Source organism: Gavia stellata, chromosome 25 (assembly GCF_030936135.1).
Source record: "Gavia stellata isolate bGavSte3 chromosome 25, bGavSte3.hap2, whole genome shotgun sequence".
NCBI lineage: Eukaryota > Metazoa > Chordata > Aves > Gaviiformes > Gaviidae > Gavia > Gavia stellata.
Window position 1 is genome coordinate 6,928,096 of NC_082618.1, and position 27,669 is coordinate 6,955,764.

General features: G+C 41.8%; 1 protein-coding gene across 1 annotated transcript; it reads right to left on the bottom strand.

Moving 5' to 3' along the window:
• On the bottom strand, positions 1 to 26,849 carry PITPNA (phosphatidylinositol transfer protein alpha). Its single transcript, XM_059829122.1, has 12 exons — positions 26,786 to 26,849; positions 21,435 to 21,465; positions 15,039 to 15,184; positions 14,386 to 14,477; positions 10,617 to 10,624; positions 9,620 to 9,694; positions 9,171 to 9,254; positions 7,711 to 7,788; positions 6,678 to 6,788; positions 4,910 to 5,032; positions 4,097 to 4,166; positions 1 to 2,755 (listed from the first exon to the last, which is right to left on the bottom strand). The coding sequence occupies exons 1-11, from the start codon at positions 26,803 to 26,805 to the stop codon at positions 4,119 to 4,121; spliced, it is 816 nt and encodes a 271-aa protein (XP_059685105.1). The 5' UTR covers positions 26,806 to 26,849; the 3' UTR covers positions 1 to 2,755; positions 4,097 to 4,118.
• Between the last annotated feature and the right edge of the window lie 820 nt (positions 26,850 to 27,669).

Below are 27,669 nucleotides of genomic sequence, written 5' to 3' on the forward strand. Positions count from 1 at the left end.
CTAGTATTTTATTAGATTTCGTTTCCAATATGCCTGTATTGGAAGATTCAGGAGACAAAAAAGGCACAAACTCACATTTAAAGAAACAACGAGATAACCTAACCCATTCTACAAAGTGTGTGTCGCCAAAGGGAAGAGCACGATGAACCCATGGGAACGTGTCGGGGAGGCCCAGCGGGGATGAACCCAGAGGGGTGCAGCGGGGTGGAGGGTGGGGGGCAAACCGCCCCCCTGACCCAGGCTGCGGCGAGGTACCTGCCTCCGGACCCCCGAAACCCACCCAGCGCGGATCGGAGAGGGTCACGGCCCAACAACCATCGCCCTGGAACAGACACAGCCCAGCGTAACCCCTCCGGGAGGCAGCGGGGCGAGGGGCTCTTGCCAAAGCCGATGAACGATGGAGCAGGGTCATGCTGCCCGATCTTCCCTACGCTCGCTAGCGGGAACCAAGCATCGAGAGTGAAAGGTCTTTATAGGATTTGTCCGTCCCAAGGCTGAGGGATGCTTTCACTTTGGATTAAATTGGAAGGAAAGAAAGCAAGGGGCAGGGAGCAGGGACGTTCCTGCATTTTTTATTTCCCCCCGCCCCGGTTTTTCCACTAATCAGGAAAGCTTTGTGTAAAAGCTCTTACTCTGAAATCAGAGGATCAAAAAAGGATTGCACGGTGGAATGTTACAATCTGCTTCCATAGCGATTAGTGTCATCGGATGGAAAGCCTCTTGGATAACACAAACTGAAAGAACAAGTGTGCTATGTGTATCCTCAAGTGTAAGAATCCCTCAAAACGTAACCAACAAACACGAACGGAAGTCAGTGCATAAATTTTCAGTTAAAAATACTTTAAACTGAAAGAATTCTAAGTGGGACCTACACTCCTAGAATACTTCCTGAACAGCTGTAGAAGATGCCACGAAACATCCTGGTCCCAAATAGCCTCGCAGATTAAAATTTAGTTTCTTCTCCTATTTTACAGTAAATTTGTTTTACTTCTGCCTGGTGAGATCGCTAAAAATCCCTCAAACCCCACCCCCACCCCGCAAAACCGTCTGAGGTCACTGAGAAGAGCCTGCCAGAGTTACTGGTACGATTCAGAGCTTATTGCACTTAGACATGAGTAAGGCAAAATAACAAACTAAAAATAAAGGGATAAACTGCCCCCTCCCCAGAAACCAAACACCATCCTCTCCCTCCAGAGCATGCCTCATTTTCCCTCGCACTGAAAACAGTTCCGATCCCAGCACATACTTGTTCCACACGGCACGGGATCATTTCAGGATCTCCTGCTTGCAGGAATGTGAAGGGCTGGAGGAGTCAGATGTATCACAGAATGCCAAAAAGACTCCTCAAAAGTGGTGCTACACCCACGACTGTGTTTGGCATTCAGTGTTTCATGTTAGTGCCGCCAAACACAGAAGTGGAAAATAAAGTGATTACTACTAGGCAAAAAAAAGAAAAATCAAACATTGGGCCTTAGGCATAAGCAAAGAAATTGGTTTTTTTCTCATATGTATTTAATAAAGCAGCATTTCTTTGATTCCGTTCTGCTTATTTGATTGTCTAAAGCTGATATCAACATAAGGATAATTACAGTAAGTAGTTGAGTTCATTAAATGACCAGAGCTCTTTACATTGTTTAACAGTATCCTTTGTGATTTATAGTAACTGACAGATATCCTAGAAAACAACTGCAGGTCTTCGTAAGTTGCTTTTTTATAGCATGAAAGGAGATATTTTAGTCAGTCTTGCAATGGGAAGAATATTATTGCTGAGCAGAACCACCGACCCAGGCACCTGGATGTAATCAGATACCAAGACTTTACTTGTACACCAGCTTTTGCTACATCCCAATTTGTCCAGGGAGAATCACATTATTATTAGTCAAAATAATTTTAGCTTTGTAAGTTATGGGAAGCCTTAGTAAATAAAGAACCAGGAAGTTGCAACATACATCAAGCAACTTTTCATAACGATTTTGTAAGACTGACACACACAGCTGAAGGACAACATAGCTACATGGGCCAAAGGGACCACGTACCACTAAATTGAAACTCAACAGTTATGTGCTGGAGGCCCTAGCACGGGGATGCTGAATGCAGCTTCTCTGCAGTCTTTAATTCACATGTGCTAAGACAGAACAAAGTAATGCCGTGCAGAAGCCACGTATCACAATTCATCGCAGACCAAGAACTACATCTGGCTACTCCTGATTATGTATTCAGATTACATGCCTTAAATTTCAATTTCTTACCCTGGGAGCAAGGGTCAGAGCATAGCATTTTGTGGAATAGTTTCGCACTCTAAAATACCGACAGTTTCCCTCTCCGAATAGACATTCAAAGAATGGTGAAGGGCTGGGCATGAACAAAGGTGGCAGTTTATCCCACTTGGGGGGAAAAAAAAAATAATCTAAGTCACCACATCACAAGACTATTTTAGCTAAAAATGTCACTTGGAAATCAAACAGGGCCACGTGGAAATTGGTCTGAACACAATGAAAAAAAAGGAGGGAGGAGTCGTAAATACAGCGATCTCTAAGTCACACGTCTCCAAGGAGCTGCCTCCTTCATATACGTGCTAACATTGGAGTGCTTAGTACCAGACGGTCTATTTGCTCACAATATTAAGGGGCATCTAGAATTAGCTATGGGAGATTTAAAATCGCCTGCCGATTGGATATAGAAAGGCTTGATCCAGAGATGGTCCGTCAGTCAAGAGTGTGGATTCCCCGGGCCTTCCTGATGACTGTCTTGCAAACTAAAATAAAGAGACAACAGGAAAACATTTTAGAACCACTTTGGAAGAGCAGTGTGCCAAAAGAAGTGTCAGACTGAACCTTCAGAAAGCAAACATGACAGACACTGTCACCAGTGCAGACAGTGGCAATACACCACTGCATCATTACATTTCAGCACTAATCACTAATCCAGAGCAGAATTTCCAACATTGTCTAAAAATGACAAACAGAAATTGCAATTTAAACAACCTAGCAAGTCCAGAGGCTACAAAACAATTAAGACCACCAATTCGTTTCTCTAAGAACTAGAGTAAACGTGAATGAAGAGGAAACTAAAAAGGTGTAAGTTGCATTAAAAAATTAAAATACATCTATCAGAAGACACGCCTTCAGACACTCCCTCACCTTGTGCTCCCCACTTACCACCAAACAACCAGCAGATAACAGAGGACAAGCAGAGGTACAGAGTCCTTGATCACGCTGTGGTTCTGCCCCACCCCACTCTTCCCAAGGATAGCTAGGATGGCGTTTTCCTGCCCTGGAAAAGTTGCAGCTAGCAACTTGGACTTCTCTACATGAATGGACAATTGCTTCTTTCTCCTTGCCTTCTTACTTCCCTAATACTATACCACATTTTTGTACAGTGTCTAAGAAAAACCCACCACAACCAAAGCCCAAAATGATTACACAATTTAACAGAATAAGGTTCAACTTTCTCAGCACTGCTTACAGGTTATCATCCAGCGTGCTGTCTAGAATACAGCCTAGGGATTTGGCCGGCAAAGGCAAATTCATATATGCTCTCCAGTATGACAGTCCTTCCCCGGCCAAGTTAGCATACTCATAATGAAACAGATGAAAAACAAGTCAAAAGCTTTAAAATTGTCATTGCTGCTTCTGCTGCAATGTGCAAGTGTTGCTCCAGGCCTTGGCCCATTAGTAAATACCGTTAACGAACAATGCGAGAAATACATTCCAAACGTATTTGCAAGGAATTTTCAATTTCTGAACGTATTCTAAGTATTTGCGGGTACAACTTATTCTTTTGGGACTGACAAAAGTTTCTCTGCAAGTCATGGAAAGTAACGCGTGCATTACAGAAATAAGAATAGCAGTAAAGTCTACAAAATGTTCTAACACATTTTTCTTACACTTTTCACCCTGACATTTTTTTAGAACAGTTCTGAAACAAGACAGTAAACTTACTCGTCAACCTGTCAGTGAAACAGGTTCACGATAAAAACAATTAATGCCACAGATTTGCCTGCCAGAAGCTATGAACAGGATCATTTCTTACCCAAATGCATTTTTTCTCCTAAATAGAGCAATACAGAGTTTTGTCAAATTCTCTTGATACCTACAGTGCACAAGGAAGAAGTCATGTTAGTCATCTGCAGCCGTCATTCCTTTCACCGGATCTTTTTCTCTCATCTGAAACAGAAAACACTATTCAAGTACTGTTTCTCACATGAAGTTATCTCAAAATTTATTGGTATGGAACATGTTAAGCTACCTCCTTTATGTAAGACACTGATTATATCTGAGCATCCCAAATCAGTGTTTGTGAATATGCACATGCAGGCACCACTTCTGGTTAAACTGCAGGTCTGCTAGGGAGCTGGAACCATTATCCAAAGGGCAGAGTGTATATGAAACTATAATGAAGTATCTTGAGGCATGAAGGAAGAGAAGGGTGCAGTGCGGGACACAAATCATGAAACAATGTACTCATTATTACCAAATTCATGTTTCTCATAGTAAGAACCCTGTTACATACCCCCACTACCTGCTTGTAATACTTAAAGCTAAAAATCCTTTTACTGAGCTGGTTTTTGGAAACTAACAAGGACAAAAATGACCATTCAGCTTTGGGTAAAAGCTAACAGAAGGTATTAAAGCAGTAAATGAATCATTGCCACTCATACCCTCATTACCTGTGGTTCAATACATTTATTGGCTCAACAAGAAACAGAAGGAGAAGTCCATAATGATTAGAAGGAGATGCCAACACAGCAGAGTCATAGCCAATCATTCAAACCACAAGCAGCATGACCTAAATAGCAGGAGGACAAGACACACTACACTGTGACAATGCAGCAGTCTTTCCTCTCTCTACTGTACTGGATAGAAACAGTTTCTCACACAATCCACACCTGCCCTGCTTTTCCACTGACCTCATCCAGCTGTCTCTTGGTCTCCTCCTCCATCCTACGAATGTCCTCCATAGTCAGATCAACCCACTTATCAAGCCAGCAAAAGAGCTGCCGATGGAAGTTTGTGAAGAGACGCTTTTCTTGCTGCAAAACGAGAAGGAATAAAACATACAAGTGAGCTTACTCATAGGGTAATTAATATGGATCTAACCAGATCATAACAATTTTCAGAGATGTGTACACTGAAGAACCAGCTCCCTCACCCACCTTGCTATATAGCTGCCACAATTGGAAACTGGAGCTAGCTAATTTTTATTCTTTTAACAGAATATCTAGAGCCTTGAATCCCCAGAGAAATGCATTTTTTTGTTAAGCCTAGACAGCAGCCTGCACAGTGCACTGAAAGAATTAGCGAATGCTTTAGTAATTCCCTTTGATTTGACAGTATTGTTCTGACTGAATAAAGTGCTCCAGGTTGGGTTTACTTAGAGCACGATAGTTGGCCTGAAGGTGCAGAAAAAAGGAGAAACAGAATACAGTATTTTTAAAATAATCCTTGACTTGCTAAAAACTGGAGGTTAGCAAGTGTAAAGGGTTGACATGCACCTATCTTGCTTTTTTCTTTTGCAGTGACCTAAAAAAAGCCTAAACTTGTTTTCCACAGCTGAAAACCTTCCAACGGAGGTAACTAATGTGCACAAGCTAATTCAAGTTCGGAGCAATTTATTTCCATTTTATAGGAGGTAAGATAGACAAAATCATTATATTAGAGAGGGGTACACAATGCCTCTTGGAAAGTTCTCATTAAGGAAGGACACTTCAGTTTTACCAATTATGGTTTCAGATCTGATAACTTGCTCTCATCAAAAGCAGCTCGACTGCTTTGACGCAAACATGTAGCTGAAGAGACACTCATAAAGAGAAAAGTATTCAAGGCACTACTTTGTTCAGAGCTTTTGTTACAGGTATTTGAAATCCTGCAGCAGCATGGTCATTCTCCCTTAGAGTTCTCTTTAGATTCTATAACCAGAGAATTGCTTTTGCAGAAGCAGCACTGTAGTTTATCAATATTAACCACTGAGAAGTCTCCACGATCTGAAGTCATAAGCATTTTATGAACATGGTATTGCCTGGAAGATTGCACGTACTGATTCCCAGGTCTAGCACCCTGCTGCAGTTCATGGGTTATGAACTCTGCCACAAAAAAAACTTTTTTCAGGATACCAATTACTCATGTTTTAAGTTAATGAAGTTTCCCACCATCTGCTTATTTTTTTAACACAGGTTTTTCAAGCAGACTGGGAGACGAAAACATAGTGCTCTAGGACTTGCAGAAATATCCTCAGCTGATTAGGATCAGATAACTGAAGCTATAGCTATCTCCCCACAAAAACATGTCTTGCCCCTGACCAAAATAACCCTATTATACATGCATCATCTCATCATTCACAAATCAACTACCAAATGACTGCAATTCTCAGGCTGATCTATGAAACAATGCAAAACAGCCAGTTTACCTTTATACATTAGAGTGAAAATGATTCAATAGCTAATTCACAGAACAATCAGCCAGCCCTGCCCTTGGATTATCAGCAAATTGAATCCAACTTTAACTGATTGCAGTGTATCAGGCAGAGGCCTTGACTGTATTGCCTGAGGTGACATGACTGGGTTTCAAGTTAATATCTCCAGGCAGGATACAGTATTAGAAGAAGCTGAGGTGCTAAAGCAGATGGGAGATGAACCATGCCTCATTTCTAGATCTCTCCCTATCAAAGAGCTCACTTACCTTCTGTATAAAGTTCTCAACTTTATTTTGCAGGCCCCACCACTTGAACTTGACTGTTACCAGTTTGTAGGCACACATGTATGGACAATCTGTCTGTTTCCCCAGCTCCTTCTGCAAAGACACAAAGATACTTGCATCAGGACGCAGGTCAAATGCCTCCAGGAAAGCAGCTCCTTGAGTCATAACTATGAAGTCTTTCCATAATTCCTCAAAATCATCTTGCATCCTTACACCTTGTCTATCTTTTATCAACAAGTTTTGTCACATCTTTGCTCACCCCTTTTCCAGGGTATTTAAGAGCATGATTAAAATAGACCCTAGTTTCCTCCACAGCTGAGCTTCCCTCTGTTCCTCTCCTCTGTTCTCCATTTTTTCTTCCGTTAAATTTATGTCTTTCAGTATCTTCACTGTTATGCCATGGCTAATTAGTTTCCTGAAAGGCTTTTGACAAAGTCCCTATCTAAAACATTTTGGAAATAGATTATATCATCTGAGTCATCTGCATAATTATCAAGCCTTAAAGAAAACTCCACCAGGTTTGTAAAGTGGACTTTCGTACTTCCTTTTACAGGAGACATATCCACTCTTCCCAAGTGGATCATATCAACCCTAGCTTCTGTTAAGATTGCCTGCTAGAGATCAGACTTGCATACCCATAGCTCCCCAGATCCCATTCAGGGTCCCTTTTAAAGACTGATATCATGTTTGCACTTCTAGAGTCCAGATTCCAAGGATTTAAGTGAAAGGTTAAACACTGCTGCTCATAACTCAGTTATTTCATCTTTGAATTCTCTTGGGTGAGCCCTTGGGCTGAACACCAGACAGCTCTGGCAATTTCTTGGAACTCATTCTATCTATTTGTACCACGCTCTTCCATTTCCTTTAACTTCAGAACAGATCACAAGCTGAATTCTGCATTTCCTTCTACAAAAGTGAATCCAATGTTTTACATATATGTCTGTGGCACCAAGCCCCAATATCTATACTTCATTCATGCAAACTGATACAGTTCCTGAACTCATGCAATACACACCTTCCAGTTGGGACCCAGAGGTCCACGTCCAGTCTTAACAGATTTAAATTTTGCTGGATCTTCTTCTGCCTTGTAATCCTATTGGATGGACACACAAGATTAAACACAAATTATTGTACTGTTAACCAGCTGCTCACTATCACAAAGGATTTATTTTTCTGGTGAGCAAAGACTAACCTCTAACTGCCTTCTCAAGAGCTACTGTTTTCAGACTTCAACATTAGGTCAGGCACTCTTCAAGGAAACATATTTCTCCCCCCTGTGCTGTGTCCTAGACCTATGTGAAGAAGTGGTAACAAACTGATATGACCTTTGTAAGGACTCCTTTGGGGTAAGACTATCAGAAGATCTGTAAGCTCTCAGGACAGGTTTCTGTAACCACTCATTCTTTGGGAGCTAAACACTGCTGCTGCAGGAAATACCACAGCTCCAGAGAGCGTAGCTATCTAATATTTTTCACAGCACTGTATCAGTATGATGCTCGCATACCGCACACTAGAAAAAAAGCACAGTCAAACTTGTAATACCACCAAAAAGAATGAGGCATTAGTTATGCCCCCTATTGCACAGCAAATGATTTGCAGCATTCCCTTCCTGCATGTTGGATTAAGACTGGGGTGTATACTCTACTCCTACCCCCAATTCGATTAAAATGAAAACAAACTCAAATCATCATCAGTTTAGTGCCAAAAGTGATCAACTGGCAGCATCTTCTTCAGGAGTCTTCTGCTCCAGGTGAATTCTCCTTGCTCTCTGGCAGCATTTAATTCACAGTAGTTTGTATTTGCAGATACAGCTTAGTACCTGCTTAACCTATCAGAATGAGATGCTACTTATGTTCTACCAATTCATCTTTATTGGAACGAAAAGCTAAAATAAGGACTAGTTCTGGTTTAATAACCAAGGCCAAGTTTGAGAACAGGTAAATTAGCCATATTTGAACGGTATCAGAAATACTAAATGGGGAAACTCAAACAACATTCCATTTTTATATAGTTGAGGGTTTTTCCAGTACAGTACAGAAACATCCCTTAGTTTCTTAGAGTAACTAGAGTGATTCTTAGAACAAAAGTATTAGCTACATGATTTCAAGATACACTTGTGAAGCCATGGGCCAGTTTCAAAAGGAGGCAGCTTAAAAAAGATCCTGTATGGAAAAGGCAGTGCCATTTCTTGTTATTCAAGCATTATAATCAGCTGCAGTGTTGTAGAACTACAAATGTACACTGTTACACGCACTGTAAGGCTAAGCAACACATTTTACAGACAGTATTGACATAGCTTTTAAAAGAGCTCTTCCTCTAGCTTGCTTAAACACTTTTAAGGAATGCCTTTTCTCCTCTTTCCATCCTCTCATTTGTCTTGTTACCTGTGACCATCCCTGGGAACACAGTTTGTACATTATCCCTCTTTTAGCACAAGGCCTCCCACAGTAGGGAGCTCTTACCCACCTACCATACCTTGGGAAGTACTTGACTCCGATCAGCAATGTCTATATAAATAGCTTCTACATTCTTCCATACGTCTGGCTCCAGTTTATGAACCTGCAGTGAAACGTAACTGATTCAACTACAGAACACTCCCATTCTAAGATCATAAAAAAGCAGATGGAGATGCAGACACCCAGTGTTCCCCTTCCACATACAGAGAGGACACCGCAGTAAACACACAATACAAGATCTTCTAAAGAAGCAAAGGTGCTCACACAGAACAAGTGTTTGGGGGACAATTTAATTCAGCATATATGAGAAGCCAATGGGAGGGAGCCTCTGCCTTGCTAGTGCAATAAGCTTTTCAAATCCAGGAACACAGCGCATAGACAGTTCCACACAGTAATTCTCTCATCCAGCACAGAAAGCAGCATTGTGACATTAAAGGGATGAATAAAATACACGACAGGAGTACTTACATTCTCTTGTGTTCCAAGATCTGATTTATGCCAGGTTTCAATTTTGATCAGGAAGTCATCCTTCATATACTCATTCTGTCATCAAAATAAAGCTTCTTGTTATTCTTTGGATATATAACTTGTCTTCTTATTAGCTAGATAAGCAGTAGGAAAGTCAACTCAAAGAATTGTAACTTGTCTGGGGTTTGACTTAGGGAACTTCACAATTATCTGTAAACACATCATTGCTATTAGAAAAATTGTTCGATCACTAAATACGTAAGATCAAATAAACCACAAGCTGTTCACTGAAAAAAGTTCCATTGTTTTAGTGAAACATTTGGAGTCTATAAATAGCTTTTTCTTTACAGGACAATACCTGCCACTCTATTTAGAGTTTAGAAGGGGTAACATAAGTTAACTAGGCAGAAATTGTCTTTTCAAAGAGATTATTATTGATCTAGCACTGAGTACATATTTGGATGCAACTCTTCAAATGAAGAACAACATTAAACTGATGCGTTGAGAGCTTTTGACACTGGAAAGGGAAGGGACAAGAAGCACAGTTCTGCCAAGTAAGCAAAAAACTTTCCATTTCTCATTATCACTGCGAGTAGAAAAGGACTTCCAAAGGTAACCCTATCCTCTCTCAAGGGAGTAGAAACAAAAGCACAAGCCAATGAAACACTCAGCATGTAAAAAGGAAATATCAAATTCAGAAGACAGATTACTCAAAGAGACATAATGGTATGAGCTAACTTTCTGTTAATCAGTTTATCTAGGCAATGGCACATTCCCATGTGTAAAGCTGAGCATTGCTGCAGTAAAGAAAGATCTCTGTCCCTAGTTGCAAAGTGCTTGTGGATATGCCACAGTTGGTAAGGGGGTTTAACCTACATGATCTTCCAATGACAAAAACTAAAGTGCTTTTAGCTCAGGCTAAAGAGCTTCTTATACCCAAACACTTCATTTCAGACATTACACATGCTTCCATAGATCATCAGTAAAAAATACTTACTGTAATAACTGGTCCAAGAAATCAACACATGAAAAGAAAGAGATACAGTACTTTAGTGAAAAAAGAACATACAGCAGCCATCTCCCTCCTCCCCCTATTAGCAAAACAGGGACAACTCCAGCTTCCCAGGGGGCTGCTGATACTACTGAGGAAAAAACCCTGTAAGTTGATAAAAACCAGCTAACTTCACCCCCTTCTCCTCTGGAAATTCTCATACTTGGAGAAACCCAGAGGAGCAGCAATTAATTATGTACTGCCACTTCTGCTCTCTGGACTCCAGCCAGCTGGATGAGAAGATGGAATAAGTATGTTTAGCTGACAGCATTTTACCAATCCTTTCTCAGCTTGCAGATAAGAAACCTCTCCATAGTTCTGAAGCAAACACGTGCTGGATTTCAGGCCAGTGCAGACCTCATCACGCCTGCGCACAGTAACCAGACCCTCTGCATCTCTACTGCTCAGGGTAACAGAACTCCCTGGATAGTAAGGCTCAATTATTCAACACAGAAAAGCAATTAAAGATCCTGTAACAGTCAGCGTCTGTTCTACCTGAGCCATCAGAGTACGTTCGCAATCCTACTCTAAGAATAAGGATGTCTGAAGCTAGAGTTGAACTTTGCTGCTTTGTTCTGAAGCTTAACACGAGGGCTTTACTAAGAAGCCATTTTGTTTTAAAGGTACCATTACAATTTGTGAGTTTCTAACCCAACACCCTGTAGACAGTACCATCCCTTATCACCTATCATGCACATCCAGCTACCTTAATTGCCTACTGCTGGGCCTCGGACTGCTCCAAACCCCTAAAAACTTGAAAATTGCTTTTTACAGCAATTTACAGAAGGCTAATTATTTAGACTGACACGTTGGGGTGGAGGGAAAGAACAAGCAAGCAGAGCCGAGGCTAATTTTTAAAAGGCTGAATTTCATCTCAAAGAACATTTCATTATTTCTGCAAGAAGGAGTTTTTTTCCTGCTAGTCCACATAAAATACTGAATAAATCAGCAGTAATTATAAACCACAGCCTTCCCACGACAAACTGCTTTTCCATGACTATGCACCATGACTATGCAGCTGCCTTAAAACAGGTTCCTTCACCTTCCTAATTTCTTCTCTGTAGGGAAGATGCCTCATTTGTAAAGCAAACAAATTAATCTCCTTAGAAATGTCCATTAAAACTTAGATGTTCAGCTTGCTATAAATTATGGCCTGCACTTGAGGCATTACAGCAGCAACTCCTACACATTTCAGCTGCAGTTATAACTTCTCAATTTCTTGACATTTGGCCACAGGCATCTCATGCTGACACCCAGAAGAGTCGAACACACATCAAATTGCTTTTCTATAAACATTTAAGCAACATTAATATTTAAGTCAGACTGCAGAAAAGAACCAAGAACACTGTTCTCCTTGGCACCAACCCATGGTTATAACTATTAGGCAATCCTCACTTCATTTTTACTGTAGAAATTGTAAATACATACAACAACAATCTAATTTACAGTTCATACTCTCAAAGGAGTGAAGCAAGGCTTCCATTCAAAGTACGTAAGAACAACATATTACAGCACAAACAAGTGTGCAGAATTGCAGGAAGTTATAAGCTAGGCATTTAAATTTAAAAACCTTCAGTATTTCTTTGATAATGGTATAATATTCATATTAAAGTAATAATTGAGCTTTTCAGAGGAGATATAGGGAAATGCAAGAAGGATGATCTCGTATAATTAAAAAACACCACCATGATGCATCATTAACTAAAAGTACTGCTTTATTCAAACTTAAAAGGCTCAGTGTGATAGCTGATATGCAAGTAAGCAGCGCTCCAGAGAGCAATACACTAATATCACCTTGGTACAGGAGGGCACAAGCAGCCGTACCACTAACTCCTACACAGTCAAACCAGATTTAGTTGTTACTGTGTCCCTGGCTCTTAAGTTTCAAACTCTAGTGAGAAGACTGAAAGCCAGCATGGCATTTTATGTTGCACAAAGATTCACACAAGGCCACCCAAGTCTTCTCATGTACGACCAAATTATCCGAGCGTGTCCCAAAGTAAAATGACAATGCACAAGGCAGCCTATACCACATACATGGGTTCTTCCCTCCTGCCCAGTACGAGCAAGTGAAAGTTGCAGCAACTTTTCTGAGCTTTTCTTGATTCATGTCAGGCTGGCAGATTCTCTAAACAGATTTGTCAGCCTCCGCAGAAAAACTGCCTTCTGCTCCAACCCCCACAACAAAGCACTTTCTATCTCATACTATATTGGTGTTTATTACAGTTGAGGAATTTTTTTTTTGTTATAATTTCTAGCATAGCAAAATCTGAAATTTTGTTGACTGTGCTGGAAAGTCTTGTGCTTGATTTTAGTATCACATTTTTTTCCACTTAAGTAGAACTTTAGCAGTGTGTAATTGAAGGATAAGCAGCTAAAAGTGAGAAAACAAGCTAACTCCATACCTTTATTTCAGAAATTGTTGGAGAAGAAAAAAAGGAGGGTATAGCTAGGCATTATGTCTAACAAAACCTATTGGAGTCAACTTAGACAGATCTGTTTCCACAATTTAAAGAATTAATGAAAGAACTGTTTGAGTTTAAACCAGTTTAGTGTACTTAACATGGAAATAAACTAGACATTTACTAGCTAATTTAAGTAATATGCAGCAAGAAAACTGCATAAAAATGAGAAAAATATATGTCATATATTAAGAACTTATTCTGCAGTTGATGATGACAGTATCTGAATTTTGTATTTGAAATATCCATTCCACTATGCTGCTGCATGTAATTTCACGGACTGAAGTAATGTTATCCTCCCCCACTGCAAAGCTTTTTCCTTCTTTTAAAACACTTAATTTAAAATTATCTTAAGTAATTCTCTTAGGTAAATTGTTGAAAAATAAATTTAGCTATATTGACTTTCAAGAACAGTTGGAATTTTTAAGTTTACAGTTCCCATAGCAACTGTACCGCTACCAAAGAGCAGAAAATGTATCCTTCAAAGATACAAACAGCATAAAACACAGCCAAAAATACTGCATAAGTTTGGAGGCAAAGTCAAATTTGCAGTTCTTACAGCAACAAAGACCAGAAAAACAGTAGTGGTTAAACACTGTGGCTGATAACATCAGTGAATAAATAAGATACTAAACACTCCTGTAGAAAATGAGTTTGACAATATTTCACCACTTTGCACAGCTTCCAGAGCCTCACCCCAGACTTTACAGATGGATTCACTTTACGCTTGTTGGATGAGATTTGGGTATCTGTGTGAAGCCCCCAACGCAGAAGCAACGGTAGCATTACCTGTTCACTAACCTTGGATACTGCAATTGAGCAAATACCAATCGCACAACACAGCTGCTGCCATCAAACTGCACTAAGCAAGAGGCAACCAATATCTTCCCTGTTCCCCTCTTGCATCTTCCATTTTTTCCCCCACCACACTGTGCTGCGTTTGAGTACATAAAATCATCCCTCATACATTCATTTAATTAGTGTTACACATCTGTTCCTTTAGTAGGACTAACATCCGTCTCTTGGTCTGTTCTTTCCCACTGTCATTCATTAGCAGCACATCAGACAAGGGCATTTCTTTTAACCCCACAGCACTGTATTTTGCTTTTCCTGACCACAGAAAGGGCTTAGAGAACAGAAATCTAAGGTAAGAGCTGAAATAGCTTCCCTACTGTTGCTTCTTTCATTATGCCCTCCCACTCTCCCTCCTGCCCCCAAGAAACGAAATCCACAGTCCTTCCCCACGAACTCACCAGTTCTGCAGTAGGGATAGGCATTCCATGCTTTTTCATGTATATTCAGAGCTCCTTCAGGGGCCAGCATTCTCACAAATGTTGGCACTTTGCTGCAGAATTTGGAAATAGGAAGGCATTGATAAGAACTACATGTAACGAGAGCTATGGCCCAGACACTCCGAGACAGGCAGAATATCACCTCAAATGCAGACGCTAGAGTCTTGCACATGTGCACATTGGTGGAATTGGTGGGGTATGATGATTTCCAGAGAAAGCTGAATTGGACAGGTTAATCTAAACCTTCTTTACATAATGAAAGGAAAGAAAAAAAGAAGGAAAAAAAAAAGGAGGCTAAAACCAGGTTGAAATCTAGGAGGCATTTTGCTCTTTAGCCAAATTCAAGTATCAAAATACTAGGTAACAGGATCATATTTGCTTTGAAAAGCCGAGACACATTTTCTTGGGACAACAGCCATGCTTACAGGGGCAGATAGGCATTACCAGTGATGCTCACTTCCAGCTGTACCATGTGCCAGCTGCTGTTATACTCCTGTCTTACCTCCAGGTCTTTCAGCCTTTACATAATCTGTGATTCTCACAGTCGCTGCAACCCTATTGCATCTTCCTCTAGTTCCTCTTGCCCAACTCTGGGAATAAGATGTTTCACATACCTCTGTAAGTGGTAGATCTTGTGTGTGTACTGCCCACGCTCTCCATCTCTTTCATAGGGTTCATTCACCAGGACCTCCACTCCTTCACCTCCACCAGTTTCATTTTTACTGGCTTCTGCCACAGAATACAGCTGTCCCACTTGATACTAAAGAAGTTAAAGATGCATTATTGTGATAGCTGTAATTTAGCAGAACTTATAACTTTACCAGAAGAAGCCAAAGATAAATTTATTATCTGGGGAGAAGGCAGAGAAAAGGACGTTCACTTGTGTGTCCAGATAAGCAGCTCATTTAATTTCATTTTGATATAGAAAGCTTGAGTGGTAGTTAGGAGGAAAGCACTGCCAACTAGATAGTTACCTTTAACACTTAAATCTCAAGCTCGAAACCAACACAAATTCAGGAGGAAGTAAAACAGATTAAAGGAATGTCAGGACAACATTTGAAGAAAATGCAGGAGACCTCAGGCATACGGTAGCAAAATCCATTGGTTTTCAATCTTTTCGGCACACGGGTGTCCTAATTGTTCAGGTCAAATGGAGAATAACGCACTGACAGTCCTAAATTAATAAGCATACAGTACTTTATCCAGAAGAACCCCAAAGAACTTCACATGAAGTTTTGTGACAAAATGGGGAGTAGGAGGGGAGCGAAGAATTGCAGAAGGGAAACAGAAGATAAAGGGTACTTGCACCACCCAATTTAAGTGCCCTGAGAAACATACTTGTTAGATGCGCACAGCTTAGGAGCCCATCAGAGTCAAAGATGAGCATCCCCCAAGTGCAGTTCAAAACAACTAAATAAGCCTGAAGTAAAGAGGGTATTTGCATCAGTGGGCTTTCCAATGAAGTGCTGCTACCTCTGAGGGCTGAATATGCTAAAATTACCCTTCTTGGCCTTTATGACAAGGCCTACTAACATGCTTAAATCTCTCTTGCCAAAACTGACACTACGATCAGATCAGGTAATTTCTCTTGACTGAACACCCATTTTCCTCCTGAACCTACTTCAAACTCTGTTCTATCAGGTCCTCTACAACCAAGCCTTTTCTTCCTTCTCAACTGTCTTTATGCAACCCCAAATTATGTTTTACTTCCACATAACTAAATCCATTCTAAAAACTTATTATCTTTGTTTTGGGTTGGATTTATTTCTGTATCACACTTCCTCTTAGCCACAAGCATTAAACCACTACCAGGGAGAGCACAGAGTTTCAACATACTGTAAAATTCTTACCTTATGATAATTTTTCAGTCTCTTACAAACACTCACTTGGCAGCATTATTTCCCAGGAATCAAACTACTTGACACTATACCATCTCTTTGATAAGAAGCATGCCCAAAGGTTTCACAGGGAAGAGCAGAGGAAAATCAAGAATATGAGCAAAACAGAACATTCTTCTCTGCAGAAGATGTAAAGACTAATATGCTCTTGCCTCTGGTAGCTAAAAAAGGGGATGCAGAACTCAAAAGATGATCAAATGAAGAAAATTCGCACAGGCCTCTGAGGCAAAGTTAGATGAGCAGACAAGGTTTGAGGATGAAGACGCTAAAGCACTAAGTCAAAAGGAAGTGTTCAAACTTAACAGAGTTAAGTTTTCAGTGCTCAAAGTGAGCAAAACAGCAACTGTTGCCAAAGGCAGTACAGAGAGGCAGTCTGAAAGGGTAATCCACAAAGTGTTAGGCATCAGAAGTGCAATGATTAAAAAAAAAACAAAACAGAACCCCAAAAAACTCCAAAACATAACTACAAAGCAATGGAACACTGTTTAGGCCTTCTTCCTTTTCCCCAGCACAGGGCTGTGCATCAGAATCGGGAACAGCACTTACCACTCCCTACACTGAAACCCAGGCTGGAAAAGAATACTGCTCAGAGCTTACAACCCAGAAATGCTTCAGTGGGCTGGTATATCTTCAGCAATGAAGAAAGATTTCTACAGTGGTTAAATTTCATTGTCAGAGCATCCAAAATAAAAACAGTACCCAAGCCCTATGGTGTTTTGTACCATCTGGTGCTAACAAAGACCAATAAAACATTTATTCCTATTGGAGGAGTAGCAGATAGTAAGCCAAAGTAATAAGGCTAGATGCCCTGGCCTCAGTTAATCTGGAGCAGGGCAAAAAGCATACCAGAGGGATTTAAGCAAGTGCTCTACAGAGTCTCAAGTTCAACACACAGGCATATTAAATAAGCCTGACCACCTGTTAGACTATCCCTGAAAACAATACAAAACAGCCATCTAGCAAAAGTAATCTGTAAGAAAAGCAATCTACAGACCACTTTTGAGCTAAGAGCAACAGCTCTGCTGGATGTCTCCAGAAGGTACTGGCCCAGGTTATACGAGGACTCCTCACTTGGCTGGACAGTTCCTGCACTGTCACCAGCAGATTCGGTTTCAGTCTGGATTTTGGGCTGCAGTACAACTCTCTGCCTTCTGACATTTCATATACTACATTGCTTTCCTTATGACTCCCTACAGATGACCCACACAAAACAGAATACTCACCTCCCTCCATAAGAGCAAAACATGAGTTGTGAAATCTTAGAAACAAGTTGATTTAGTAGAGTAAGAGCCACACGTACACTCATAGAGAATAGAATTTATCATGAGTTTGGCAACTACAGCATTAGAGGGGAGGACTGAATGGCTTTGACTGCTTTGCAGCAACTCTCAGGACAGGTCTCCAGGGGCACAAACTAATTCCTCTTAGTAACGGTCTCTCATTCATTCCTTTTCCCTTTTAAATACGTGGGTCAAAGTTCAGACACTAGGAGGATAAGCCCTTTGGTTTGGCATCTTCACCATTTAATCTTCCCTGTTATTTCTGATCCTTTAATCGCATTGATAAAAGACAAAAAGGCCCAAATAAAATGGTCCCAATGAACAAATCCCACAGCATCTGCCTGCAAAAGTTAACAGAAAAACAGATTTTGGCTCCATGAAGTCCAAAGTATCAGGCAGACCCATCCTTGCAGACCTGAGAGCTCTTGAAAATCTTCTCTTCTGCAGGAAGTTATCCCCCTTGATCTATGCCACAACACCTCTTATACAGCTAACAGCATATCTTCATTACACCAAATTTCTTTCAGAAGGCCTGATCTCAATGTAGCCATCCTCAAGCACAGTTATCCTCCTGAAAGCAGCTTTCAACACAATTAATAAATAAGAGTCCTTTGTGTTTGGCAAGCTCCTTACCATGTGAGAGGAACAAAGAGGCAGCACAGAATGTGTACACACAGCTCTAATCCATACCAGCATTTCAGAGTGGCAGCTGGCAAGACACCCACACAGACGCTCAAGTCTGCGCTCTCAAAGTTGGCACTGTGCAATGTGATGTTGGTCAGAGTACAAGAGTAAAGGTTAGCACCTAAGATACAACAAGGTTTTTTCCTTTTTGCTCCCTGCAGTGCGACAATGTATAAAACAACACAGAAGTGCAGCTTGCAGCCTGTGCTTCAGCAGGACCACATTTTGGCAGACTTTCCTAGTAGAAGACAGCCTGCTACAGTCTAACTCCTACATCCCAGCCTTCAAGTTTTAGTCATCAACAGGGCTTCTCCTCCATCATTTTGTTCCCATCTTAGCAGTTACTTGGCTAACTATTTGGTGTTGATCTCTTTATTCATCAAGTCACATCTCCGCAATGTCTTCCTGATCACTAGTTTTCTCTTGAATTCCTTGCTATTGGTTAAGCTCCATTTGCTAGGGGTGAGGAAACGGAACACATCATCCCCAGAGTATCACAGAATGACACAGAAGACTCCCTCAGCCCTATTACAATGCCTCAAAGTCGCAATTAATTTCATTCTCTATCTTACGCATTGGCATCAGACTTTTGGCAGCAATTTACATGCTGAAGGCGTGAACTCTTAAGCCTTTTGAGCAAAAATTCCCCATACTAAAGTGAAATCAGAAGTCCTCTTGCTAGCCAGAGATGCTTAATGAGCAGCTACGTGGTGAAGAGCCACAAGTCTCCAGAGCCCTATTTAGAGTTTTGTGCACAAGGAAATCCTTGAAAGCAATGAAGTTGTAACAGCTGTTTTGTAGTACAGACAGCAGTGTAGTGACCAAGTGATGCACAGATGTGTCAGCATCTTTCCACACAGGAAGGGGGATGAAGCAATACACAAATTTAAAGCAGTAGTCATCCTTTGAGTCAATACTGGAAATAACCTTTCTTCTTAAGCATACCTTTAAAACTACCATATCACATAAGTACATACGCAAAGCTAAGTGAACTCAAGAATTCTTTCCACTTAGGGAACTTTTTCCTGAAATCTGGCCTATCAGGTGAGAACCACCAGATCTTGAAAAGGGGCATCATTCAGGGGACATGCTGAAAACATGCAAGTTTGGGGAGAAATTAAGTTTGGTCAAGTTGGCAGTCTATCCACAATCCAAGCACATTAAGGTGTTCTCTCTAGTATTTTCTTTCCTTCTCTTCTAATGATTTTTATTTGCTCTTCACTTTACAGACTTTTCAATAGGTTACTCAACTCTCTGGAACTCCTCCGATCCAGGGGAAAGGAATACAACTTCTTAAAACAGATAACCCCAGGGCATCCTCAGACAAGGAGGTTGCTAGAGATCGACAGATTTACGTACCGCCAGAAACCTCAATTTTCCACACAGGCAGCCTATACACAAGGCTCAAACATGCCTGGCACTAAACAGCCAGCCAGGGAGGGAGAAGAGCATAGCAAGGGACTCGCTTTAACTGGATGAAGGTTAATCCTAGTATCAGAGAACTCAGAACCTGTGCTGGGTTCCATCCAGTCTAACCCCCTCAAAGAAACAATCTGTACACCGATGCTTTGACTTTCTCTTTACACAGCTTGATACCTAGGAGGCATATCACTACGAGGGAGGGCTCCTGCTATTCATGCCAAGGTCTTCTGTTTATTGAGCTCTGGAGTACCTTACCATTTACCCATAACTTTCTCTAACTTGCAAGTTTGCATCCTTTGCTTACTTGCTAAAGCTTATCATGTTAGTCCTTTCTTTGTCAAGGACTTCCCCACACAAGTAGCACTCAGGCACAATAAAAGATCTAAATATACCTACTCTAATACTTTAGTCGGACTTCTGTTAAAACTGCTTGAAACAGATTCATGCAGAAAGCATATAATCTACCGCTAAGGAGTAAGCGACAGACTTTTGGCATCAACAGTCTCATTAACATAGTACATAGACCTAAAACCACTCTCTGATCAGAGGTCTAGGCTTTCTGTCAGCATGTGATGCCTGTCACAGCACACTGATCCACAGGAACAAGGAACTCAGCTTAGACATCGCTTTTCTTTTACTTGCCAGTCTCATGGCTGCAGGAATACACTACACCAAGTTCGAAGCTGTGTTCTGTCAAAGGGGGAGAGAGTTACAAAAGGGATATGCTTAAAACAGTGCTGCCATGATCGGGCTCACCATTGTCTCTGCCACAGTAGCTGCTATATTCATGGGAAAGAAAAATGTACAAGAGTGCTGTTATTGCAGCTCTCCCCGAAGAGTCAGGGCAAGCCCTTGATCAGAGCTCACAAGCCAAAGGCTTACAGCCAAGGATCACAAGAAATAAAAACACATCCAGAAGAAGGAATCTACCACAGAAATGCTATAGACTCAGTCATTTCAATTTCTCATCTACCTTGCTAGTATGAACATTACAAAATAGAAAACATTTATATGGTTAGATTCTCTGCGAGAGTGCTGTTCAGTGAAGGGAGGAAGGAAAGGTAAGCTGCAACTCCCAGAGAAAACAGCAGGGAATCAGCCACAGACTTTGCACAGCTACCCTATGGCCAGTTTGGCAATCAAAATGACCGTCTCCATTATAAACTACCTTTCTTATCTCAATTAGAGCTTTACCTAAACAAAGAGAAAGTTTTCTTTCTGCAAAACCTAGAGAAGAGAGGTCTTTAAGAGTCCTAAGATATACACAATCTTTCCTTTTGCTATACCGGCCTCACAAATCAGAAGAAATTGTTGCTCTTTGTCTAAGAGTTTAAAACAAAAGAGTTCCAGCAAAATACAGTTGAAAGGGTAATTTAAATTTGTACTAAAGCTTCCTCTTTATGTTAAAAAAAGAGAACAATAGCATTAATCAAAAGGAAATTGCACTTTAGAACAGTCTGACAAGTCAAGATTTGTAATCAACACATCTGAAAGTACTTTATAGGAGTGAGTATCAGTACCCTCAGGCTTAAAGAAATTCAATTATCTGGTAAAAATGACGGTGAATGAGTAACAGCATACAGGGGTCCTGAAGACCCCTATAAGAAGCTTGCTATAAGATGCTATATCCTTCTCTTGCATTTTCCAGTTTTTGTTCATACAAACTGCTTTGATCACAAGTTTATTTACAGTCCTAAAGAAAGGAAACAACAAGAAAAGGACTTACCTCCTCCACAGACACAGGCAGGATAACGCGGCTGAAAGGAAATACAGAAACAGAAAGTTAATAAATATCCCTGCAGCTGCAAGATTTACATGACACATTCCTCACAGTAATGGCTACACAGCTCTCCTCTCCCCCCCAATATTCCAGCACGCACCTAGGGCTAGCATTCCTAGCACTTATTCTTTAGTCCCAAGACTATTTATACAATAGCCTCAAAGAGAATCAATACATGATATAGCATAATTGCAATCATATACTAAAACTGTATAATTCTCATAGACCCTTACTGGTAATATCTTACCAGTCTACAAATCTACACAGCATCAAAACAGTTGCATGTTCCTTCTCACTACATCCTTCCAACAGTCACATCTTATTTCTCATCAAATTGTTGTAGAGCATTGCTATGCGCTTCAACAATTCTGCAGAGATCTGTGATAGTCACAAGCCATTGCAAGATTTGTTTCTATGTCCTACGCAGTAGGAAACAACACCAAGCAGAGAACTATACAGAAGGATTTCTCAGAGCTGACTGTGAAGGAAGGTGTTGCCATTTCTATACATGAGTCACGGTTTTTTCACATTGTGGTTTCCTGAGGGCCTCTTAGAATCAATGGACTAGACTACAGAGCAAAAACTGCCAGAAGTCACATGGAGATTTTTTTTTAAAAAGACAAGAATAAAACTAAATTTAAAGCTGATAAAGATGCATACACATTAAGGCCTTTAAAAATATTATATGTACCTCCCAAACTAGATTTGTATTTGACCTCTGCTTTCAGTAAAGATGATGTTGAAACAAGGAACCAAAGCAAGATACAGATATGAAACAGATACGGCTACTGTGGGTGGAAGAATTCCCAGTTCTTTGGCAATTAGTCTCAAAGAAATTGGGATATAATGGGATTAGAAAAAAAGCCCTGTTTATTTATAAACTGATTTTAAAAAGCAATCCTGGTGAAAATTTAATCTTTTTTCTACGCTAGAGGAATGTTACCAATAAGATACCACGGGACAAACTGTAAGAGGGGCAAAAGTTTACAGATTATGCAAGGTTACTTATGACAGCAATGCTTTATGCTGGCTGCAAAGTACTGGAGAAAGAGCTACCGAGAACTGCAGATGAAGTTCAGTGTCAATAAAAGCAGAATAATGCATGACAGGCACTCATTTTCCCCAAACACATGGGGTTAATGAGCCCCAAATTAGCTATCGCCAACAAATATCTTGGTGTCCTTACGGAAAAGCATCTGGAAACATCAGCTCAGCGGCAGTTCAAAAGTAAACACAACATCAGAAGTTGGAACACCACACATACACACACACAAAAATAAAGACAGTTACGCCACTATAATCTCTTATGCATCAACATCTTGAATATCACACATAGTTCTGGTCACCTCACCTCAAAGAAGATACAGAGCAAGTGAAGGAAGGCAAAAAAGATGATCAGAGATGGGAAAAAGCTTATGTGTGAGAAGAAAGTAGTTAAACTAGGCTTTTCAGCTTGGAAGAAAAAACAGCAAAAGGGTTAAGATACGGCAGAGCATTGGACAGTCATGAATGGTGTGAAAAAGTGAATGGAGAAGGAACAATGACAGTGTATGTCTTACAACAAAACAACTCAGGACAGAATAAAAATCATTAGGCAACAGATTTAAGACCAACCAAGTGTACTTCTTTACATCATGCATACTTAAGTTATGGGATTCCTTGCCAAACAGAAGTAGTATAAGCAATTTTAAAATGGGATTTGATCAATTCATGGAAGTCTGTATGTCACTTACTGGTAGGATACAGTGAACAACAATCATTCTACTCACTATTTATATCTTATTTCCTAAAAATACCTGCTAGAAGGCAAGATGGAAGAGGACCTTTGGTCCAATTCAGTATGGTTTTCCTTTCATAAGGGAGAACAAAAACCAGAAAATGGATTTCCACAGGTAGACCATGCCATCAAGCATGACATTAGGTTAGTTAACTGGATAAAATTAAAAGAGGGATAGAATGATAAGAAAAGGTGGAAGACCAAGAAACAGGGAAGAAACAATGGCTTTGGAATGGAGTTCAAATGTTTTTCTGCAGAAAACCTGGTGTAAAAAGATTGATGTAAGCTAATGAAATTCCATTTAGGAAACTGGAAGACACTAGATCTGAACATTATCTTAGAATTCAATGATCATGAATGGAGAAACAGAAACACAAAGAAGTTAAATAGTTTACAATTCGTTTAGCCTAGCAAACAAAGAATGCAGGGTATGACTAACACTTATAGGTAGTCAAATGATAAAGAAGGAGAAGGGAAGACTACTCCAGAGGACAAGCTTTGCAGGAGCAGCAATGGGAACTTTGGGACAGAACTTGACCAACTTCTAAGAAATTATACAATGCAGTTGCCTGCCGTATCAAAGGCTTGAAAATGATGAAGAACACTTAAGATCCTTCCTAGATTAAAATCTGCCTCAAATGACAGCAAAGGGAAGTACAGCTGCAGAGAAGGTCAGTGTCATTATCGTCACTTCACAGGAAAGGGAAGTGAGTCTCTACACTCTGATTCTCCTCAAGGTCTTCCTATGCACTTTAAATCAAAATAGGGAGAGCAAGCAAAACTTCAACCAGCATTTACAAATCCTGCAACCAAAAAAATACAATCAAACAAACGAACAAAATCCATGCAGCTTATGTGCAGCATGGATAGGTAGAAATGAAAGAGAAGTCTTAAAGACTGATAGGACATCAAATGAAAACTTTAAAGCTATCACTGCATAACCATAAGTATGAGAAATGTACAGAAAAGATGATACAGATTGTCTGACAATAAGATGTGACATCAGGTTTTTGTTATATTGCTCTATTCCTGTAACATCTCCTAAAATACTGATGGAGCACATAATAATACCTATTTGATTTAGTAAGGAAGAGGTGACAAGGGGTCACAGAGCTGGAAGAATAATCTGCTCAGGTGGCACGCAGTTACAGCCCACTTATATTTTTACCACCTACATTAGGTAGGCAGTAAGGTACCTCTATGCAGTGTTGGGCCAACCAGAACTCATAAAACAATAATAGCAAAGTACTTCAAATATCCAGGTCACACCAAAACAAGTAGTTTCTATTGCTTCCTGGAACATGAGATTTAGTCAAAACACATCTCAAACAGCATGTAAAATGGGCAACTTTCACATACAACATCAAGGAAGATTTAGACCAGAACCAATACAGTGACACAGCTCAGAATGTGCAACCGTTAGAGCTAGTTGGGAATCCCAAGAAGTAAAAAAATTAATGCTCATTTCTAAAGTACAGTAGCAACCTTAACTGTCCTTAGAGCCACATATATCTTAAGAAAAACACGACGAAGGGAAAGAAAGAAACAGGACAATATAGCTAATGACAAGACTTAAAAGATTTGGTGACCCTTCTGAAAATAGAAATGGAAACCTGTAAAAAGGAATAGATTTAGTAATTCTGGTCTTTTAACCTTTAGTCTTAACATTTACACTTCACACTTTGTTTCTGGAACAGGCAATGTGAAAAACCAGTAGATATGTTGACTTGGTGAGGTAAATGATAATATCAAGTAAAATGACTTTTGGAAGTGATGCTCATGAAAATCAATTTTTCATACACTCAGAAATCTGAAAATTCAAAGTACATATGTTCCCATCTTTACGAGACGCCCTGTAGGTAGCGTAGCTCACTGGCAAGTGAGCTTTACTGCAGTACAGGGCAAGAGATTGTAAGCAGAAGCATGAAAAAGATACATTAATGTGAATAGAAATAAACCAGACAGGTGCTGTAAGAGGAAAAGTACATTAACCAACTAAATTAATAGGAAAATATCAATGAAAGAGATGTTATAAAAGAACAAGTTAATTATCTTTTCATGCACCTGAAACTAAGCACTTAGCCCAGGTTTCTGTCTGCTATACAGTTTTACACTACAGGAGGTAACAGTGTCTCTATGTTACAAAGACCAGCTCTGCTGCTGCTCTTCAATTCCACACCCCTATTGTTGGATAAAAATAGCAAGTGTTTAAGGATTGGTGAAAAAAAATAAGTTAATCAAGACTAAAGACAACTACAATGATCAGTACAACCCTCAACATAGTTTTAACATTTAAATCCACACCATGGTCCATGGTCTGGCAAAGTAATTGCTATAAGGAGGACACTGTCATGTAGGTAAAGGTGTCTAAGAGAAGACCTGAAAATCCACTTTATCATTGGGATCACAGCTATCTTCTATAAGGGGAAAAAAAAAAGCTTCTTCCATCAGTCAAAAGAAGTTTAAAATGATAGAACGCACTTGACTTAAGAATGCACTTAAGTTAACCTTAAGAATTCAGGAAAGAAATATGTGCAGTAGTATGCAAAGCTTGAAGACACCGAGCCAAAGTGCACCGGTCCAAAAGAGCATACCACGTTAGCAAGCATAAAGCAGCTGAACGAAAGACTACGAAAAGCGATGTGACTAATAGTTACACGCACACACACTCAGGACAGAGCGTCCAGGCCGTTTTCCACCCCTTCTTCCCCACCACGGGGCAGAACAACTGCTGCAGCCCCACAGACAGCAAAGAACTCCAAGGTGAGGTTTCCACACCAAAAAAAAAAAAAAAAAAGGTATTTTGGAGCTATCTTATTTCTGGCACATTCACTCTTGGTGGAGACTCTAGTTAGAAATTACACAGCTAAAGGAGAGGAGGGGGATGAAAACCAGGCTCGGCACTTAGCCCTGTTAAAACGAGCAGGGGGGGGCAAGATGCCACTGCCTCCCACAGAAACCGCTGTGCGTCGACCCGGCGGCTCCCAGCCGGGGTGCGAGCCCAGCTCCCGACTCCAGCAAGGCCCCTGGCGCCATCAGCCCCCCCCGGGAGCACCCGTCCCCCCACCCCCGCGTGCGGAGCCGGCGGCGAGGACAAGGGGCCGGGGAGGGGAGGGGGGGGGGCACACATGAACCGGGCCGCCCGCCGCAGCACTCCCCAAGCCGCCCGGTCGGGCACCGGAGAGCCGCAGCGGCGGTGCGCAGAGGGGGACAGCGGGCGGCCGGTGCCCGCCGGTTGCCCAAGCGGAGGGTGCCGGTGGCAGCCGCCGGCCTCCGGGGCGCCCCCACCCCGCCGCCGCCGTGACCTTCACTCCCGCCCCCACCGGCGCCGCGGCCCTCACACAGCGCTCCCCCCTCCCTGTCCGCGGCCCGACGCCGGCCGCAGTGCAGGGCAAGGCCGGGCCGCCCCCCGCGGCTGGTCACCGCGCCAGGCCCGGGCGAGCGCCGCCGGGAGCGGCCGGGGGGCGACCGGGGCACAGCCGGAGGGGTGAAGGGGGCCGGGGGAGCTCCCCGCACTCACTATTCCTTGATGAGCACCATGGCGGCGCCGCCGCGCGCCTCCCGCCCGGGCCGGCCCCGCTGAAGGTGACAGGCGCCTCCCGGCCGCTCCGCTGGACCGCGCCGCACCGGGACGGGGTGGGGGGGGCCGGGGCGGCGGGAGCAGGGGCGGGGCGTTTCTGCGGCAACGGCTGCGTCACGGCGCCACGCAGGCGTCCTTACCTCAGCGCCGCGCGCGCGCGCGCCGGGCGGGAGGACGGTGACCGCGGGGTGAGGGCGGGGGAGTGGGCGCGAGACCTTCCCGCCCTCCGCGCCGAGGGGCGCGAGCGTTTACCTCAGCGCGCTCTCGCCGCTGTCCCCCCTCAGCCCGGCCTGAGGGAGACGCGCTCCCCAGCACTAACACCCATACACTCCTCGGGGGTTGTGGCACGCTTGGTCAGTGACTAAAAGCCCCTCTCTTTTCGGAGGGCGGGGAGGAGGGCTGACAAAGGACGTGGGTATTAACGCAAATAGCTAGGGGATGAGTCAAGGCTGCAGTCAGGGTAAGTGTGTCTTCTGGGAATGGGGCTCCACCTTGACAGCAGGTCATGATTTATGGCGTTTTCAAGTCCTCTTGCATTTTCAGTACTACTTCAGAGCAGCAGCCACCCGAGCTGTACTGGGCATTAAGAATAACCCAAGATAGTTATTAGAAGACAATTGCAAAAAGCCCTTTTATGTGACCTGTACTCAATAAAAAACAGCTAAAGGGTACTACTTTTACCACTTCGTCACTGGAATCACAGAGCAAGGATTGTCTTTATTTGATTGGAAAAATAAAACGCTATACATTTGGTGTCACCAAGCTCAAGCATGGATAACCAAAATGTGCAGCTTCCCCATTGACACCCGGCACCTCTTCTGTAG